Source organism: Tachypleus tridentatus, chromosome 6, assembly GCF_004210375.1.
Source record: "Tachypleus tridentatus isolate NWPU-2018 chromosome 6, ASM421037v1, whole genome shotgun sequence".
Classification (NCBI taxonomy): Eukaryota; Metazoa; Arthropoda; class Merostomata; order Xiphosura; family Limulidae; genus Tachypleus; species Tachypleus tridentatus.
In genome coordinates, this window is record NC_134830.1 from 134,147,224 (window position 1) to 134,167,069 (window position 19,846).

At 35.8% G+C, this 19,846-nt stretch overlaps 1 protein-coding gene across 2 annotated transcripts in view; it reads left to right on the plus strand.

The window, feature by feature from the left end:
- The first annotated feature begins 264 nt into the window (after nt 1-264).
- LOC143253721 (uncharacterized) overlaps nt 265-19,846 on the plus strand; it is a 67,448-nt gene continuing 47,866 nt past the window's right edge. For both annotated transcript variants that reach the window (XM_076508024.1, XM_076508023.1), the window contains exons 1-2: nt 265-1,250; nt 14,648-14,763. In XM_076508024.1, the coding sequence (XP_076364139.1) occupies nt 1,132-1,250; nt 14,648-14,763 (235 nt within the window). In that variant the 5' untranslated portion in view covers nt 265-1,131. The remainder of the gene's footprint in view (nt 1,251-14,647; nt 14,764-19,846) is intronic.

Genomic DNA, 19,846 nt, shown 5'->3' on the forward strand with positions numbered 1-19,846 from the left:
AATTAGGACTAACATGCCTCCTATTGTTTGTGGGAAAGGCCAGCGACATAACCTGCATTGTCATGGTCATGTGGCTCCTTTTCTTCAATTAATCGTAAGAAAAATACTGTCAGAAACTACGGTTGAAGTTACAACACAAATCTTAGGATATCCTGCCAGTCATTGTGAAGTTCTGTGGTAAGCCAATGCGTGTATGGGTAAGATTTTGTCGTCACAGCTCATGGTCCAACCCGCCCAAACAGCGGGCGTGAAGTGTGCGCTTAGCACCTATGAGATGCAAGTTTTCATTCAAATAACAGACACATCTGTGCCCGGACGTTGGAGGAGCTGCATCACCTTCGCCGCGACAGTGAGCTGTCATTCTACTGAGTCCTCAGAACATGGTACTGGCTACGAGAGTCTATTTTATGGTTTTAGCAACAGTAACGAAAGTTATGTGAGAGGCATTAGTTGCATACTGCAGTGATCCCCTGTCAGTTGGACTTATACTACGACTTTCAGTCACGTCCGCCTTGATCTGGCGGTGGTAAGGTAGCTTATATGTAAGGCGTATCAGATGTATACTGCATGATCCCCCGTTAGTTGGGCTTATAATACGACTTTCAGTCACGCCCGCCTGGATCTCATGGTGTTGAGGTAGTCCAGACATAAGGCATAATAGTTGTATACTACGTAATGACCTGTCAGCTGGACTTATAATACGACTTTCAGTTACGTCCGCCTGGATCTGATTGTGTTGAGGTAGTCCAGATGTGAAACGTATTAGTTGTATACTACGTGATGACCTGTCAGCTGGACTTATAATACGACTTTCAGTTACGCCCGCCTGGATCTGATGATAGTTCAGAAGGCAATAAACAAGCGTACACGATATTTCTAACGTATTCAAGCAGAAAGACTGAGTGCGTCGGCTTCCTACATTTGAAAGGGTTTCAATGAGAGTCACATACTGAGATGCAGTGTCGATAGCTGAAAGAGAATAGACGTTAGACGTTTTCTCGGATGGTTTATCAGCAGTAAAGGTGGTAAAAACGTAAAAGTTGCAGTTGTAGCTCCTCTGGAAAACACACACTTTAACTGTTATTCTAAAACTTATGCAAAACGTTAAAATTCGCTTGAGTTACACCGTGTATGAATTCGAATGAACTGACTTCAGCCGAAACGGATTTTGTTGAGTTCCGAGTGCATGACCAATTACAGCAGTTCGTGAAAACAAGAAAGGCACGACGTTTATACGGCTTTACAAATAGGTAAACGTTTTTTCTTGTATGCATCATATTATAGCATGTGTAGGTTTGGTTTCGGTTCTGTTAAAAACACACGCATCTGGCCATTCTTTCACATCGAATGGTATCTTGTTCACCAAATGTGGTATGAACAAATGCGATTTATACTGTATTGTAGTACATAAGTACTTATTAGTTAACCAAACATTATACTAATAGAAACATCTACAAAGTAGGGGTTTGTTTATACCCACCGAATATTCTAGATAGGTAAACTTAGCGTAGAATATCCTAATGTCTTGAGCTTTATAAAATAGTGTTGCTACTAACTCTAACTCTAATTGTGTGCTGTTTACTTTTCACTAAAAATCTAATATTCCCATACTTACGTTGTTTGTCTATGTATAGTTTTTTCGAAATGCTATTAAGTGGTAAATGAAATAGAAACAAGAATCCTATTTGACGTTGAAAAATTACGCCACGACTGATTGATTGATTTAATAGGCAGAAAGAGGAATATATGTAGATATACAGGGTGTTCGGAAAGTCACTGTACAGTTTTGTCTGTTAATAAATATATAAGTGCACAGTGACTTTCCGAACACCCTGTATATCTCTAATTTTTTTATATTTAGAGATACAAATAATCAGTATATTTTTAATAATTCCGAAGAAGGAAAATACGTATAGAAATTTCTGTGTATATTATTACGTTATAGAACGTTATATCTGAACTTTCCTATAACCTCACGGAAATTGAAAGATTGTGTTAAACTTATTGTTATGAAAATTACGTAAACTTGCACGTGCGTGTATATTTGACAACGTAAAACCAGTGGAATATCTGATATTGGGATATTTTCTGGTGGAATTATCTAGTCAGTGGTATGATTGAAGCTGTCTAAGGAAATCTCAGATTGTTTTAATATGCACTGAAGCATGCAGTTTTCTATGAAAGGTCGAAACACAATGTTTAATGAAGAGACTATAGGTACATGAACTAACCATTGTCCTGTGAGGTAAGACAGCTGATTCACTCAATTTCTACAGCGTGCTGCATGGTAATTAGGTACTTATTTTCTACACGAACACATTTCTTTTTACCTTACGATAAGAGGACTTCGCTTTTTTAAGTGGGGATTCAATCACGTGTTGTCATCGTAAAGTCTTGAAAACTCCATATACTCACGTTATATTATTGCTTTAAGAAACACAGTTCCAGTACATTATAATGTTTGGTTTTATAACTCCCCACATTATATTGTTGCTTTAAGAAACACAGTTCCAGTACATTATAATGTTTGGTTGTATAACTCCCCCGACATTATATTGTTGATTTAAGAAGTACTGGAGTACTGAGTTATTAAATATTAACATGAGTGGTTGTGGAGTACTGGGCTATTAAATATTAACACGAGTGGCTCTGTAGCACTGAGTTATTGAATATTAACACGAGTGGTTCTGGAGCACCGAGTTATTAAATATTAACACGAGTGGTTCTGGAGTACTGAGTTAGTAAATATTAACACGAGTGGTTCTGGAGTACTGGGCTATTAAATATTAACACGAGTGTCTCTGGAGCACTGAATTACTAAATATTAACACGAGTGGTTCTGGAGCACCGAGTTATTAAATATTAACACGAGTGGTTCTGGAGCACCGAGTTATTAAATATTAACACGAGTGGTTCTGGAGCACCGAGTTATTAAATATTAACACGAGTGGCTCTGGAGCACTGAGTTATTGAATATTAACACGAGTGGTTCTGGAGCACCGAGTTATTAAATATTAACACGAGTGGTTCTGGAGTACTGAGTTAGTAAATATTAACACGAGTGGTTCTGGAGTACTGGGCTATTAAATATTAACACGAGTGTCTCTGGAGCACTGAATTACTAAATATTAACACGAGTGGTTCTGGAGCACCGAGTTATTAAATATTAACACGAGTGGTTCTGGAGTACCGAGTTATTAAATATTAACACGAGTGGTTCTGGAGTACTGAGTTATTAAGCATTGACACGAGTGGTTCTGGAGTACTGAGTTATTATACGTTAACATGTATGATTCTGGAGTTTTAAGATGTTAAACATTAACCAGAGTATCTTTAAAATATAGAGTTTTAATAAATATGGCTGTGCACTATTTTAAGCAGAGTTATTTTGGAATACTGAAGAATCCATAGAACTGATGAATGGTTTTATAAGTTTTAAACCATATACTGTATTTGTGAAAATGTAGCGTAAATGTTCATATAGAGTGGTGTAAAGTGGTGTAGTTTAAACATTTTAATTCGACATGAATTAAACAAGTAGCATTACACTGATAAATAAAGTAAGATCAATTTCGTGACTTTAATGTAGCCAATAGTTCAGCAGTAAGTCTGAAGGCTTAAAACACTAAAGTCTAAGTTTCGATACCCGGCGTAACACAGCTCATACAACCCGTTGTATATCTTTGTGCTTAACAATAAAGAAGCAAGAAAAGCTTTAGTGTGCGTTTATGTAACATTAAATCATGAAACTTACTAGATTTAATGTTAAGCTAATTCTGTGTGAATTAGCATCATCTTGATATAGCTGTATTAATACTAAAATGTGTGGATTAGCATCATCTTGATATAGCTGTATTAATACTAAAATGTGTGAATTAGCATCAACTTGATATAGCTGTATTAATACTAAAATGTGTGAATTAGCATCATCTTGATATAGCTGTATTAATACTAAAATGTGTGGATTAATTTATCATTATGTAGTTCTGATTAAAATGACAGTAAATTATAAACTTTTAACATGAGGTAGTTTAACATTGTACTATATTTTGTTTCGGTTAAACTAACATTGTACTACGAAGTTTTGTATGAATTAATTTAACATTGCGCTATTTGTAGTGTCTATTAAAGTCATATTATGAAGTTCACTATAAAATAATTTGTTGTACGTTTTTTGTTTCTGTATATTAAACACAATGCCCGATTTCAAAAATCCTGGCGGGAGAAATCACCTACAAATGTCATCATTGTGTCTCTTACATCATGGTATTTCGTTTGATGTTAACTAGCTTTACGATACGATTTGAAACTTCCAGAAAGCTTGAAAACGACAAAAAAGAAACAGTACAAGAAAGGAAGTGTTAAACACGTGACTTGCATGCGTAGGTGGAACAATTTGGTCGAATACTGCAGTAGATGTACGTAAAATACAGACTGGTATAAATACACAGAGAATGAGTAGTTTTGAATGTTGTGTATGCATCTTGTATTCTGATGTATTTTTTGACATACATTTGATTGAAAAGTATTGATACGACTAAATTAACAACTCAGGCCATCGCTCAAATGTTGAATGTACATGACACGAACCCATTACAGTTGTATTATTGTAATTTCATTGTTTTAGGAAAAACAATAAAGTAAAAACAAAACAGACAAGTATCAGCTCTAACTGCCATCAGGTGAATGTTTATTTTGTTTGTTTCAGCTCAAAGCAACACATAGAATATTTACGTTCTGTCCACCAGGGGAATCGAACGTATGATTTTAGTTTTGTAACTTGCAACCGACTGAATCAATGGGGAACAGGAAGATATTGATCAGAAAACCTCGTAGAATTTAATATTAGCGTTATGTATATACTTTGAGTTCAAATAAGAATATTAGTGTAAACACATACCGCTCATGGAAAGTAAGTAATGTGGTTCCACTACCTTAATTATCTTTCGTTTAGTGGTAAGTACGTGTGGAGGTTTATGCTGTTTTGTTATATATACATTAAGACAGGTTCATAAATATAACATTGCATAAACGCAATAAAAATAAACTGTTATATATCTTCCACATGAATATAAATAAGTTGTAATTCACAAATTATCGCTTTAATGTATTATTTAGAATAATGAATAACCCCTCTTTTATTGTTTGGTTATTACTGTGGTCAATCGAATTACTTCAGTTATAAGAGCTTGGGGAGCATATTGGTATTATCAAATGTCACTATTTTAGATACTCTTTCTAGCTATACAAAAAATTCATGTATAAAATGCCGTTAAAATGTCAGTCGTCCTTTCTGCGAAATCGATTCCGATTTCTTTGACGCTTTTCTAAATGCTACTTACTAGGGTTAGGACTAGTCGATTAACATGTTCCAAGGCCCGGCACTCGATTAGTAATCTGAGGGTCGCAGGTTCTAATCCCCGTCATACCAAACTTGCTTGTCCCTTCAGCAGTGGGGGTGTTTTAACGTTTCAGTCAATCCCACTATTCGTTGGTAAAAAAGTAGCCCAAGAGTTGGCGGTGAGTGGTGATGACTAGCTGCCTTCCCTCTAGTCAGGTGGTTCTTAACCTGGGGCTCGTTTGAAGTTTTTCGCGGGGTCACGGAAGGTTTGGGAATTATTGGGGAAATCACGGAGCAGTTTGTAGTTTTTGTGGCAAGTGCCTGTAACTGCCCATCAATGAGAAACACGCTGAAGTGCGGCAGCTGAACTGCGTCAAGATGCCTGTTGCGCAACCAACCTGTCTAATTTTGAGTAAAAATGTTCATATATTACAACGTTTTAAACTGCCTAATTTTTTAACTATATAATATTAATACATCGAACTTAAAATTTAAATATCAAAATTTCCGTCGTATTTAGTATATTTCCTCATTATATATACATTATATCAACCATCACACTGAGTGAATAAGTACTCTTAGTTTGCCCCCCTTAGCACAGCGGTATGTGTGCGGACTTACAACGCTAGAAATCAGCTTTCGATACCTGTGATGGGCAGATTACACTGCACAACAATTTTTGTGAAAAGTTTTGCTTCCTGAAACGTTTTTGCTGATTGTGACAGGTACCTGGTGGGTATGCACAAATATAGTTTTGGTTTTGCTTCATCTCGTAGGAACTCTAAGAAATAGACAGTTAACTGTTTAATTGCGTTTATGTTTCTAATACACTATTAAGTTCAACATAATTAAAAGTGTTTTGCAACTGATTTTGGTTTGAATTCAATGTCCGGTGCATCACGTTGCAATGTCGAACAGTAGTCAGCAAGCATTGACGGATTCCAGTTGCCCTGATATCGTTTTTCCATTGTAGCAATGTCCTGGTGAAACTGAAGATTTCGATGAAACGGTACGTAATGGGCAAATTTGGATGTGATTTTCGTGATCAGCAGCCAAAAATCTATAAGGATCACCCAACAGTGTTCAAGAAGCAAAAACTTTGTTGTGCAGTGATCTCCTTTCTCTAGGAAGGAGATTTTCGATACCTCTGTTTTATATATAAATTTTTCTTTTAAACCATATTTTCTCTGTTGTAAATGTTGTGTGAATTGGAGCAGTCTCAGCATCAAAATCATATCAAAACATAAATAAGATGTATTATTTCTAGTAATGACTGCTAATTTATAAAAATCAATGTGAAATAAAATAACTTGGCAAAACTGACATGTGTTCATCGGGGTTGTACCAGTGGCGGATTTAAGATTGTATGGACTCAGGGTCTAATAATATTTGTGGGTTCTACAACCCATGTAATTTTACATAGAATAAAATTATAAATGGGACTCCATTAATCCATGACCGCTAGGGCTGAGGACTCTCTAGCCTATTCATAAATACCACATTGAGCTGAACTTAAACGAGGCAGTTTTCCTCACGGTCAGATCTATTTAGCTCTATCCAGTATGTATGTCCCTGAAGGTGTAAATATTTAAAATCTCTTTGCAAGGTATTTTTGTAAGCAACTTTTCACAATACGAATTCGATAGCCCTTAGCTTTAAATCATAGCTTAAGATGCCTTAACCCAGGGTAGTGTGTCGAATCTCAACTAGTGCAGTTATTATTCATCTGGAAAGAAATATATCTGTTTGTTTATTGAATAAATATAAAGAAGAGAGTTTGTTTGTTTTTCAATTTCACGCAAAGCTACACGAGGGCTATCAGCGCTAACCGTCCCTCATCTAGTAGTATAAGACCAGAGAGACGGCAGCTAGTCATCAGTACCCTCTGCCAACGTTTTAGACACCCTTTTACCAATGAATAGTAGGATTGATTGTAACTTTATAACGCCCCCACGGCTGAAAGGACGAGCATGTTTGGTGGGACGGGGATCCAAACCCGTGATACTCAAATTATGAGTCGAGCACCCTAACCACCTGGCTATAATGGGCCATTAAACAAGAGAGAAAAGGGCCATGTATCTATCCATTTCAAGAATAATATAAAAACGGAACAAAGGAAAAGTAACAATTATATGGTTTGGTTAAGGCACTTGACTCGTGAGTCGCTGGTTCGAATCTTCGTTCCTGAACAATCTTACCATTTCATTCGTGACGGTCATTTCCACTATTTGCTTGGTAAAAAAGCAGCCCAAACGTTAGCGGTGCGAGATGTTAGCTCGCTGTATTTTACTGTTCAACAAGGGACGGCTACCTGAAGAGGAGATAGGCGTTATCAGATGAAACTACCGGAGAATCGCCAATGAATCGCCATCAGTAGCTAAGATGTCCAAACAGTTATAAGTGATCTCAGGGCTAAAAAAAAGAAGCAAAAACAGCCTACTAAGAGTGATTCTTATGTGTATCTTTATCAAAATTTAACACAAAAAAACGAACATTTTTCTACTGCAAAATTGGTAAACTATAATCTTCATTTAAAGCTATAGTATCAAATGATTTTTTTAAAAAGCTGGTTTTCAGGCTAACATTGACTTCATTTTATGTTTAAAGAATGTTACATTTTTATACTTTCAAGTGAGATAAATACTCAAAGTTTCATTGCAGAATATGTTTTTAGGCTTAAAAGGCCTTAAAAAGAACAAATATTCAGTTTTGTGTGGTTAGATAAGAAAGTTTACCGAGTAAAATATTACACGTCTATATATTTTGTCGAATTTCAAAATGTTCTAGCAGTTTAAAAAGACTAGTAGGTGTTTGTAATAAAACATTAGTATGTGAAGTGAACACCACTTATACAAAACAATGTCGTTAACAAATTTTTCGTTGTATAAATCTAGTGTTATGAAATGTAAGTCATTAGCCATTCAACCTGTTGTGTGTGTAGCGGTGTCACATAAATTTCTCTTTATTGGCATGTTGAGATAAAATCATAGAATTAAAAGCATTTCAAAGTATTCTCTCTGATGGTTTAAATAAAAGTATGAATGCCTATAACTTTAAAATCGGGTTTCGATACCAGCAGTGCAGAGGTCGCGGACTGTCCATTGTGTGTGTGCACCTTTAGGCTAAAATAAACAAAACTCTAAACTGTTAATTAATTATATTCCTCAAAGGAAACAGTTGAATTTTTATTCTTGTGGAAGCAACCTAGACACAGCACTCTATGCGAATTCGCTGAAAAATTGCGCCGCTAAATTGATTCTAGGCTAATGGCAAAGTAGTTAGGTCATCTGAAGAAAAAGAACAATCTTCCACAACAAATATGGCTACTGCTATTTGTCGATTCTAACTTACAATAATCGCAAGATGCTTGCTCAGATATTCGCAGCCATAACTGGACATGATATCAACATACAAACATATAGAATCAAACTTCTTGAGGCCATCCGGTATAACAGACAGCCAATGAGACACAGATACTTACCATTATTTCGATTGTGCTTAGTAGGAACACTTCTAGTGCATCAACGACATGTGGATTAATTAAGTTTTACAGATGACTCGCGCTTTATTATGGAGCCAGATGACGATACTAATTCGTTTGGAGATAATATAGAGCGTAGATGAATATTATGTGAAATGATATACCACTGCTTAATGTCATATTACAGGGGCCACGTTCTGCTATGTTTTGATTGTTTGTTTTGAAATTTACGCGAGCTGCACGTGAGTTTTCTGCGCTAGTCGTCCCTAATTTAACAGTAATAGTCTAGAGGAAAGGCAACTAGTCAATGCCACTCACCGCCAGCTCTTGGGCTACTCTTTTACCAATAAAGAGCGTGAATGTTAGGTCAATGAAATTCGAACCCGTGACCCGCAAATTGCGGCTCAACAGCTCAAACTACCAGGCTATGATAGGCCTCCTTTGTCGGTACTGTTGGTCTTAAGCTCAGCCTGACACATAATAACACCTGCTCCACCATGTTACTGTGGTTAACATATTCCTTAAAAAAGTGGAAAGTAGCGGCTGGCACGCTCACCTGACCTCTCATGCATAAGGAATTATGGGATTGTCGTGTGAGACAAATCGTGCTTTCCAGTGACTCTAGACACTAAAAGTGTCATAGAAAGTAATCCTTTATGAAGGGGCCAAAGTTACTTCAGGGCTTTATGAACAATGATTGGTCCTTGGTGCCATACTGACTTCGTGTTCGTTGTGAGAATATTGCATACTGAAGTTAAATCGATTGACCGTAGGCCTTGCATGGCCCGATGGTTAAGGTACTCGACTCACAGTTTGTGGGTCGCAGGATCGAAACCCGTCATCTTACATGCTCGTCCTTTCATCTACGAGTTGTCAGTGATTAATGTTGACTTAGTTGGAAGCCTTCGAGTACGAAACTTGAAACAAAAAATCTTCAGCTATAAAAATGTAAATCCACGTCTTCAGGTTTTCATTAAATTATCAATAACTTACATTCAGATCACTTGGCGAACTGGGATGAGCATGAGAGTAAACTTTGGACATTATTGTTTCTCTTCTAATGCAGTAAGTTTAACCATTAATTAATATCCTAGTTAGAATCACGGTTGTTAACCATTAATTAATATTCTAGTTAGAATCACGGTTGTTAACCATTAATTAATATTCTAGTTAGAATCACGGTTGTTAACCATTAATTAATATCCTAGTTAGAATCACGGTTGTTAACCATTAATTAATATCCTAGTTAAAATCACGTTTGTTAACCATTAATTAATATCCTAGTTAAAATCACGTTTGTTAACCATTAATTAATATCCTAGTTAGAATCACGGTGTTAACCATTAAGTAATATCTTAGTTAGAATCACGGTGTTAACCATTAATTAAGTCGGTGATTGCATACTTGTAATGTGCCGACAGCTCTACTGGATACGATTTTGTTCTAGTTAACGGTGTTCTCAGCCGTAATAAGTCCATGCGATTCAGATTTATTCACACAAAACAATTCCATACAATCACAAGAAACTCCATACTACCCGGACAAAACCCCAAGAAAGCCCAAATAATCTCGCTAAAACCATAGGAAATTTCGCGCAATGCTGATGAAACTACATCATATCCCACATAAACCTGCTAAAACCACAATAAATTTCGAGTAATCCCGATGAAACTACACTTTATCTCACATAAACCTGTTAAAATTACAAGAAATCCTACTTGTATTCCGATTGAAATGTAATATATCGCACATAATCCTATTAAAACCACAACAAACCCTACATAATTCCTATATAACTACAAAAACTCCCGATCAGCAAGATATCGCACATAATTCTGATAAAACCACAAGAAGTTTTACTGAGTCTTCTTTAAAAAAAGACACACACACAACAAAACACGTGATCTGAGAAAACCACCAGAAATTCAAATAAGTTGGGTTATTTAGGTTTAAACCCCTTGCTATCTTTACAAAAGTTGATATGTACTAGAACTATATAGTCTGCGGTTCCTTGTTTATTTTCATATTATATATTTTTATTATAGTTACTTTGTCTCTCTTCCAGTTACCTCCACCCTGTAAAACAGTCCATGATTTGTTTATTTTCGGAATCGATAATAATATTTTCTCTAACTGTTGATATAAACAAATATATAAAAAAACAAAAACACAAAATTCAACGTAATAGGTGTTCGGTTGTGCAGTCCACGTGTTACACCTTAACCAACACAAGCTCGTGTTTTATATTTTGTGTGGTAATGTTCTTTATAAAGTCATGTCTGATAAAAAGAACAACCACAAGCACTGTTACTTCAATACAATATCAGTTCTATGTGTCGCCTTGATGGTGTAAAACTCTTCTGACCCTTCTAGACATCTCTCTAATTGTCTAAGGAAATCAATCATTTATATTCACTCGTATCTTTCATCTTAGGATACTGGGAGAGTTGGCTTACAAACAATAAAGCCTTCTGTGCGAACGTTAACAGCTATGATCCACAGCTTCGATATGCGTATAGTTTTGTTTTGTATCTACAGTAAACAAACAACAAAGATATTTAAGTCACAATAGCTTCAGGAGTTCTTGAGTTCTTGTTATAACTTAGAATTTACAATATCCAGTTGAATGTAAGGGTTGACTGGCGTGATATTCCAGGTAATTGCTTTAAAAGTGCGTATGCTTTTAACTTCAGTTCAATACGTAGGGGGATCCATATACACTGTGGCCTCGAGTGCTATATGTCAGCTTGATACACGGGAATAAGTATTCAGTATGACTCCTCCTTGTATTACATGGTTTAATATACGGAGACACGTATACAGAGCAGCCCCTCTGTATTAACGTATTTTATGCCTTGTAAGACACACTTTTTTCTTTAAAAATCCCCATGCGTCTTCCAAAATAAAAGTGACGGTTAAGGCAAGAGGTTAACTTGGGTCAACTCAAAACGGCCTCTCGTACAGATCATAATCTTATTACTTACCAAGTACAACTGTTTTCAATAGCATAAAACATTCAATTTAACTAACAATGTTGATGTACTGTGAAGGATATCATGTATTTGACTGTATTTACTCAGCGGGTTGAGAAAGGGTCAAGGCTGAATCAAGTTGTTGATGTACTGTGATGGATATCATGTATTTGACTATATTTACTCAGTGGGTTGAGAAAGGGTCAAGGCTGAATCAAGTTGTTGGTTCATGAGTCAAAATATTTTTTTCTTAACATTTTCTTTCCAAAATTAGCGTGCGTCTTCTACGATATAGCGTCTTACAAGGGGTAAAATACAGTGTACGTTTGTTTGACACACCTCAATATATAAACATTTTGCCTTCTTCCCAAAAAAGATAATTAAGCGTTTTGTCTTGGATTATTAGTGTTGTTGTTTTGAATTAAGCACAAAGCTACACAAGGAGCTATCTGTGCTTTGCCTACCACGGGTACCGAAACCCGGTTTTTAGCGTTGTAAGTCCGCAGACATACCGCTGAGCCACTAGGGGGCGGATTATTAGTGTGTACACATTTTTATTTGTTTGTCTATATGTGCAAACTGTACTGTTTCACCACATAACCTTACTAATTTGTTACCTCTATCAGACTTCAGAAGGTAAGTTTCGAACGATCTGTTTTCCAAGGTTTTAACCCTTGTCAGGTACATACATTTCTCATACATTCGCTACTTTAAAATATCACGACAACAGAAATTTAAGTTAAATACTTTTTGGTTTCTCTACTGTTTTACAGTTTTGAGTGATGTATAACAGTGAACCACCAGCGTTTCTTTCTCGACATGTATGATATGAACCATCCTGTTTTGTGCTAACGGGCACCTACCCACCTACCTACCTGTAGCGAAGTAGGCGTAGCTATTGCTAAGATGCTAGAACATACATCTTTAAATAGCATGATATATAAACAGGATAAAGTACAAAATTACTTCTGGGCCACACTGTATACTTTAGTTTACCTTAACACAGGCAGATATCAGAAAAGAAAGAAAAAATATGTGTGAGAAATATAATTTTTTACATTTAACTAGTGCATATACACAAGTCGTCAATGCACCAAGTGGAATTAATGCAAAGTTATTTGATTAAAGCATTTCAACAGGCCTGATTTACGTCATATAAAACTTAAAAAATTAACGAAATTCATAATACATGTCGTATCACATATGAAGAAAGTAAATTGAATGAAATATGGATAACATATGTTCCGTGTTTTATAGGGAGTTTTTTTTAGAGCTTGTGTCATTTATTGTAGTGGCTTTGGTTTGTAGTGGGCAGTTGCTTTTTATTGTGCTGTTTCGGGTTCATACTGAACACCCCTCCCCAGTTTCACAGCGGAATGTCTTTGGACTTCCACCGCTAGAAACCGAGTTTCGATACCCATGGTGACCAGAGAAACAGATAGCTGTTGCCCTCCAGTGTCAAAGCAATATGTCTGCCAATTTACAACACTAGAGAAAGGTTTCGATACCCCAAGTGGACAGAGCACAGAGAGCCCGTTGTGCAGCTTTGTGCTTAACTTAAATCAAACAAACAAATTTTTACCGGTCAGTTTCTTTTTAATGTGCTGATATTTCTGTTTGTACCGGTCAGTTGCTTTCTATTGTGGTGATATTTCTGTTTGTACCGGTCAGTTTCTTTTTATTGTACTGATATTTCTGTTTGTACCGGTCAGTTGCTTTCTATTGTGGTGATATTTCTGTTTGTACCGGTCAGTTTCTTTTTATTGTACTGATATTTCTGTTTGTACCGGTCAGTTGCTTTCTATTGTGGTGATATTTCTGTTTGTACCGGTCAGTTTCTTTTTATTGTGCTGATATTTCTGTTTGTACCGGTCAGTCGCTTTCTATTGTGCTGATATTTCTGTTTGTACCGGTCAGTTGCTTTCTATTGTGCTGATATTTCTGTTTGTACCGGTCAGTTGCTTTCTATTGTGCTGATATTTCTGTTTGTACCGGTCAGTTACTTTTTATTGTGGTGATATTTCTGTTTTTACCGGTCAGTTGCTTTCTATTGTGGTGATATTTCTGTTTGTACCAGTAAGTTTCTTTACTTATGTGGTTTGTACTAGTGAATTGTTTCTTTTATTGCTGTGTAGTCGAAATTGAGTCAGCTTAATAATGACCGAGTTCCTTACGATTCTTAATCGCCTTGGTGTGACACTAGTTACGTAACGCTATTACTGTTTCTTATCGCTGCTACATTACAAGTACTACGTAATGTTATTTTTATTTCCAACCTTCCCGAAATGAGGAGTTTTATTTTCTCATTGTAAATTATCGTCCGTCAAATTCAAACATGAATGTGTTTTCTCACTGTAAGTTTAAGTTTTCTTCCGTTAAATTTAAACATGAACATGTTTTCTCACTGTAAATTATGGTCAGTTAAATACAAACATGAACGTGTTTTTTACGTATACGGTCTAATCCGTTAAATTAAAATATGAGTCTGTATTCTTACTGTAAATTATCATCCATTAAATTCAAACATGAGCGTGTTTTTCCACTGTAAGTTATCGTCCGTTAAATTCGATGTCTACACTGAAGGTTGACTGATTCAGGCAGTGACGAAGAATGCTCACGGTAGTTTGGTCTCCAAGTATAAACTGATAGATAGTTTTGATGTAAGCAGGTTAACCAACTGTCTGCAGCTACAATGTTTGAGTTAATGTTATTTGATGTAGCGCTATTTCTCTGTGTAATCTTATTATGTACGTGCGTGCGTGCGTGTGCAAATATATCCGTTAAGTGTTTATATACGTGTACTCAAGTTGGTGACGAGCGAGCAGCGCTTAATACCGTGTTGTTCCTTCTCAGGCCCCGTGCCCGACTTGGAGCTTTGCCAGTCAGCCCAGCAGCACGCTATGCATGTCCAAGACGTAGAGAGACACTCAGCGACTACAATGAAGTTTTTAAAGCAGTGAAAAAGCAAGGTAAGAGAGCGTTTCTTGTGTTATTCTATGTTTAAAGTGGTTCGCCACAGGGTCAGGGTAGGACTAAAAGCACGTTTTGATAGGGCACACCTACAAAGGAACGTGACATAGGTGTTGTATTGTAGAAGCTTGAGTTGACAAGAGGCGCGAGCACCGCACGGATCTATAAACATTCGACTCCTTATGAAGATTGCACAGAAGAATTCATTGCATAACTGAGTGAAAACGTAAAGTATCAGTCAAATTTAAATGTGGAAGAAAAAATAAAAACATTGCAGACGTAAAAACTGTTGGGTGACAATTGCTAACAATGTAATGAACAACTGGTATGTGTAGCTGCATATAATAATATCTATAGCCACTGACAATGGTTGAGAAAGACGCCTCCCATTTTCATTCAAATGTTTCTTGATATGAAACAACATTTTACGAAAGTTCTGTTTACATAGTTTATTGTCTGACAACCACTACACTGACAATGGTTCTGTTAGATGTCATATAATGTGCATGGGTTATTACTGCAGTTAGGGCTATATCTTTCATAGGTTTCTGAAGTCGGTATAGCTATGTAGGTGATTGTTATTTTGCATTATTTGTAATAATGCTGGTCATATCGTTCTCTTATAGTATGTGTTCTATTTTGGATATATTTTGGTTTCTTTGTGTGTATGTATACATATTTACTCGCTTGTGGGCGTTTACATAAGATATATATATTTATGAGCAGTTATGGGGCAAAGCAAAATATTACAAACGTTTGTAACCTGTCTGTTTAACCAAACAGAAGATGAAAATGAGCAAAACAAAGAAATTATTCTTATAATATATATATATATAATAAAGGTAAAATTAAAAATAGAATATTAATTCTTTGATTGGCCTTATCCTTTGCTGTGAACTGTAGTTTTGCCTGTTCAAGGCTCATTACCACAACTTGGGTCAGTCAGCAAACCAAAGAAACACCATTAGGCCTTTTATAATGGTAAAGTACAAATAATATTTAGGTGATTTTGTGTCATTTTTACTTAGTCATGTAGCAACCTAAATTAATTTAGGAATGTGAATAATGCCATGACATTTTACCGAATCAATTATTTGATATTGCACTGTATAGATTATATTGTATATTGTACTGTATAGATTACTCTATGGTGTAGTAGAAATGATTCCGAACCCCGTTGATAAAACAAATAAATATGTGTTTTACTATAAATACTTTCTGGAGAATATATCTGTTTAGTGAAGTGTGATTTTGAGTCATATGGAGTCTCAAAGCATTGAAAGTGATCGTCACCACAATTATACTGGGTTAACTATATCCAAACATGGACGTGTCTTTTCAATATATATTATCTTCCGTTAAATTCACAGATGGACGTTCTTCTCAGGGTTACAGCAGGTAGCCCGATGTGACTTTCGTATAACTAAACACACACGCACACAAATTTAAAAGTTACGTTCAGAAACAGGAAGTTTGTTGTCCACCACGTGCAATTATGAACTTAGGTGTGTAGCCTTTTTATGGTGCCAGTCTAGGCTGTCTATGCCTTTCCATCGTGTTTACTTAGTACAAAACTATTTATTCTGTTTTCTTAGTCACTTTAGTTTTTAACGTTAACTTTCACCAATCAAAGCCAACAACCGTGTATTTTACGATATTATCTCACCTGTAAACGTAGGCCTGGTATGGCCTTACGGGTAAGGGCGTTTGATTCTTAAGTTGCGATTCATGGAAAGGAAACTTCGCCGAACGCCCTCGCCCTTTCAGCCATGGGTGAATTATAATATTACAATTAATCCCATTATTGTTGGTAGTCCAAGTGTGTGAGGTGAATCTTTTTGACTAGCTGCCTTCCTTCTAGTCTATCATTTCAAAATCAGAGACGTCTAGCCTAGACAGCCCAAGAGCAACTTTGCGCGAAGTTCACTAAGCAAACACCTATGTACAAACTTTCGTAAAGTAAAATAAAATAATTTAAATAACAGTTGGGCGTATTTTAGGGGTAGTTACTAGGACCTTTAATCTTCTATTGTTCCTATCTGAGTTCTTCTATTTTTCATAATTTTTTGAGCTGGGGTAATTTGTGACCAGAAATAAAATATGTACATTAACACTCTGCCAAACTCTGCAGGGTAAACTTGCTTAGTCTTCAACAGAGCCTGTTCAGCTACAATTGCTAACCAATGATGTTTAGTTAACAACTTGGTGCTATTAGTCTAGAGAGATATAATTAAGGGTCTGCTATCATTTCAGTGTTCCCAAACCAGATTTGCTAAGGTCTGACTGTCGTTTTCGAAAGTCCCATGGTTTCATCATTTTTGTTAGGTCCATTGGTAATACACGGCTCAAACAATCTACTACAACTCTTGTAGAGCAGTTAATGTTCTAAAAAAGACCTGGATTACCATAAGTTTGATCACAAACCATCTGTAGGAACTTGCTGGGCTTAACAGAGAAGAGCGGTTATGATGTACTACTTCTAGGAACTTAAGTGTGCAATGTGCTTTTAGCAAAATTCTAGGTCTGCTGTCTCTAAAGTTAAACCTATGCTTTCGTTGTGATTCACTTTACCAGTCTGGAATAACCAAAGAGAGAACCCTGGGTTAATTTATTTCGTTGTTATTCACTTTACCAGTCTGAAATAACTAAAGAGAGAACACTGGGTTAATTTATTTCGTTGTTATTCACTTTACCAGTCTGGAATAACCAAAGAGAGAACACTGGATTAATTTATTTCGTTGTTATTCACTTTACCAGTCTGGAATAACCAAAGAGAGAACCCTGGGTTAAATTATTTCGTTGTTATTCACTTTACCAGTCTGAAATAACCAAAGAGAGAACACTGGGTTAATTTATTTCGTTGTTATTCACTTTACCAGTCTGAAATTAATTTATTTCGTTGTTATTCATTACCAGTCTGGAATAACCTTAAATTATTTCGTTGTTATTCACTTTACCAGTCTGAAGTAACCAAAGAGAGAACATTGGGTTAATTTATTTCGTTGTTATTCACTTTACCAGTCTGGAATAACCAAAGAGAGAATCCTGGACTTTACCAGTCTGAAATAACCAAAGAGAACAGTTAATTTATTTCGTTGTTATTCACTTTACCAGTCTGGAATAACCAAAGAGAGAACCCTGGATTAATTTATTTCCCCTTCAAACTTGAGTGGATAAACAAATAATGCCATTTTTCTACATGTGTGCAACAAAGTAACAACTTAATCTTCCTGGATGCAATAACAGAAAGTTTATAAGTTGCTTCAACCCAAACAAAATCCAAGCTATTCACTAAGCAGAGCTCACAGGCTAGTGGCGCTGATACAACAAGGATTGGGCCACTTATGCATTAACTAGATAGATCCCACGAGTGAGTAGCATGGAGTCAAAATGATTAGTCCATATATTTCATTTTATACTTTCAGAACATGGAGTAACTACAATTTTAGGTTATACTTTGTTGTTGAGCAAATTGACATAAAAACGTTATTGAAACATAATATTACGAAAACGCACTCGCCTTTCTATACATTAAAAGCTGTAGGTGATTTTTACCAATAATTATTCTGCCGCGAATTAATTTCATGAATGATCTTAATTTTCATTGGCTCACAAAGGAACTTACGGACGTTTGTCTGTTTCGAATGCACTTTTCTGCCTCTTTGTTAGTCAAGCTTGATTTCCCAAAATTTATTTATTTCAGTTAGTTATGAAATGTGAGGTTAGGATAAACTATAGGGTTTGAGGTGGTAATACACTCCCCATCACTTTAACGGGACATAAGCTAGTAATATATATTTTCCAGTTTTTTCTTTATTTGTGGTTACAGAAGTGCGTGTTAGTTTTAATTGATAATATAAGATAAGAGCCTTAAAACTATCTTTTCTGTTTGTATTTAGGTTAACTTTTGATACAGATACTAATCCGTAATAGCTTCTTTGAGAAACATTAAGTCAATTAACGGATAAGTCTAAACATGGTCCTAGATGTGTATCCTCTTTAAGTAGTTCCAGTCCAGGCTGTTTCGCTCTTTTTATTTGGTTTATTGGGTCTAGTAGCTCATACTTGTCAGTGCGAGGCTACAAGCCCGTCTTTAGGGGATATAAAGCTGTCATACTGAGGTGTTAGCCTGATTTGTAATTAGCAAAGCTGTCACTCAAATGTGACAGTTCAGTTTGGATAGTGTTTTTTTTTAAATTTGAAAGAACTAAACTGTGAAATTTAAGAGATAGGACTCCTATTTGGCCTCATACTTCTTTATGATTATTGTCCTTAAGTTTTGTCCTTGACTTGAGTTCCACTAATTATCCATGCTATTTAATTTAAAATATCTTCAATATCGACTTATGTAGTTTTGACAGTTTGTTTCAGTGTGTATATTATCATATTTGTCAACAATCTTCAATTTATTCATCCTTGTTTCCTTTAAGATCTAAATATTGAAATCTGATGAACTAACAACTGTTTGTGATAGAAATCAAGTAAACCACTGATGTTTCTTTCCACATTCCTCTTAATTTTTCCTTTTCAGAATTCTAATCAAAGTTTGTAAAAATAATATTTCAAATCTATTTTTCATACCCCGCAAGTCGTTACCCAAGAGACTTTTCGTACAGTACCAGGACTCGTCAGTTGAGGTGCAGGATAAGAGATGAAACATTTCATGAAATACTATTTACATATATTGTATAATACTGTAAAAGCAACAGAAGAAGTCCGGCATAGCCAGGTGGTTAGGGCGCCAAACTCGTAATTTGAGAGTCACGGGTTCAAATCCTCATCACACGAAACATGTTTGCCTTTTCATCCGTGGGGACGTTATAAAGTCGGTCAATCCTGCTATTCAGTGGTAGAAGAGTAGCCTAAGAGTTGGAAGTTGGTGGTGATTGACTAGCTGCCTTCCCTCTAGTATTACACAACTAATATTAGGACGGCTAGCACAAATTGCTCTTGAGTAGCTTTGCGTGAAATTAAAAAAAAAAAGACTGAACACTAAAAATTTGCGAAACAATAGAAATCATATAGGTCTAACTTTTTTATTATAATAAAGTATCAGGTAAGTTTTCATTTTTGTTAAAGAAT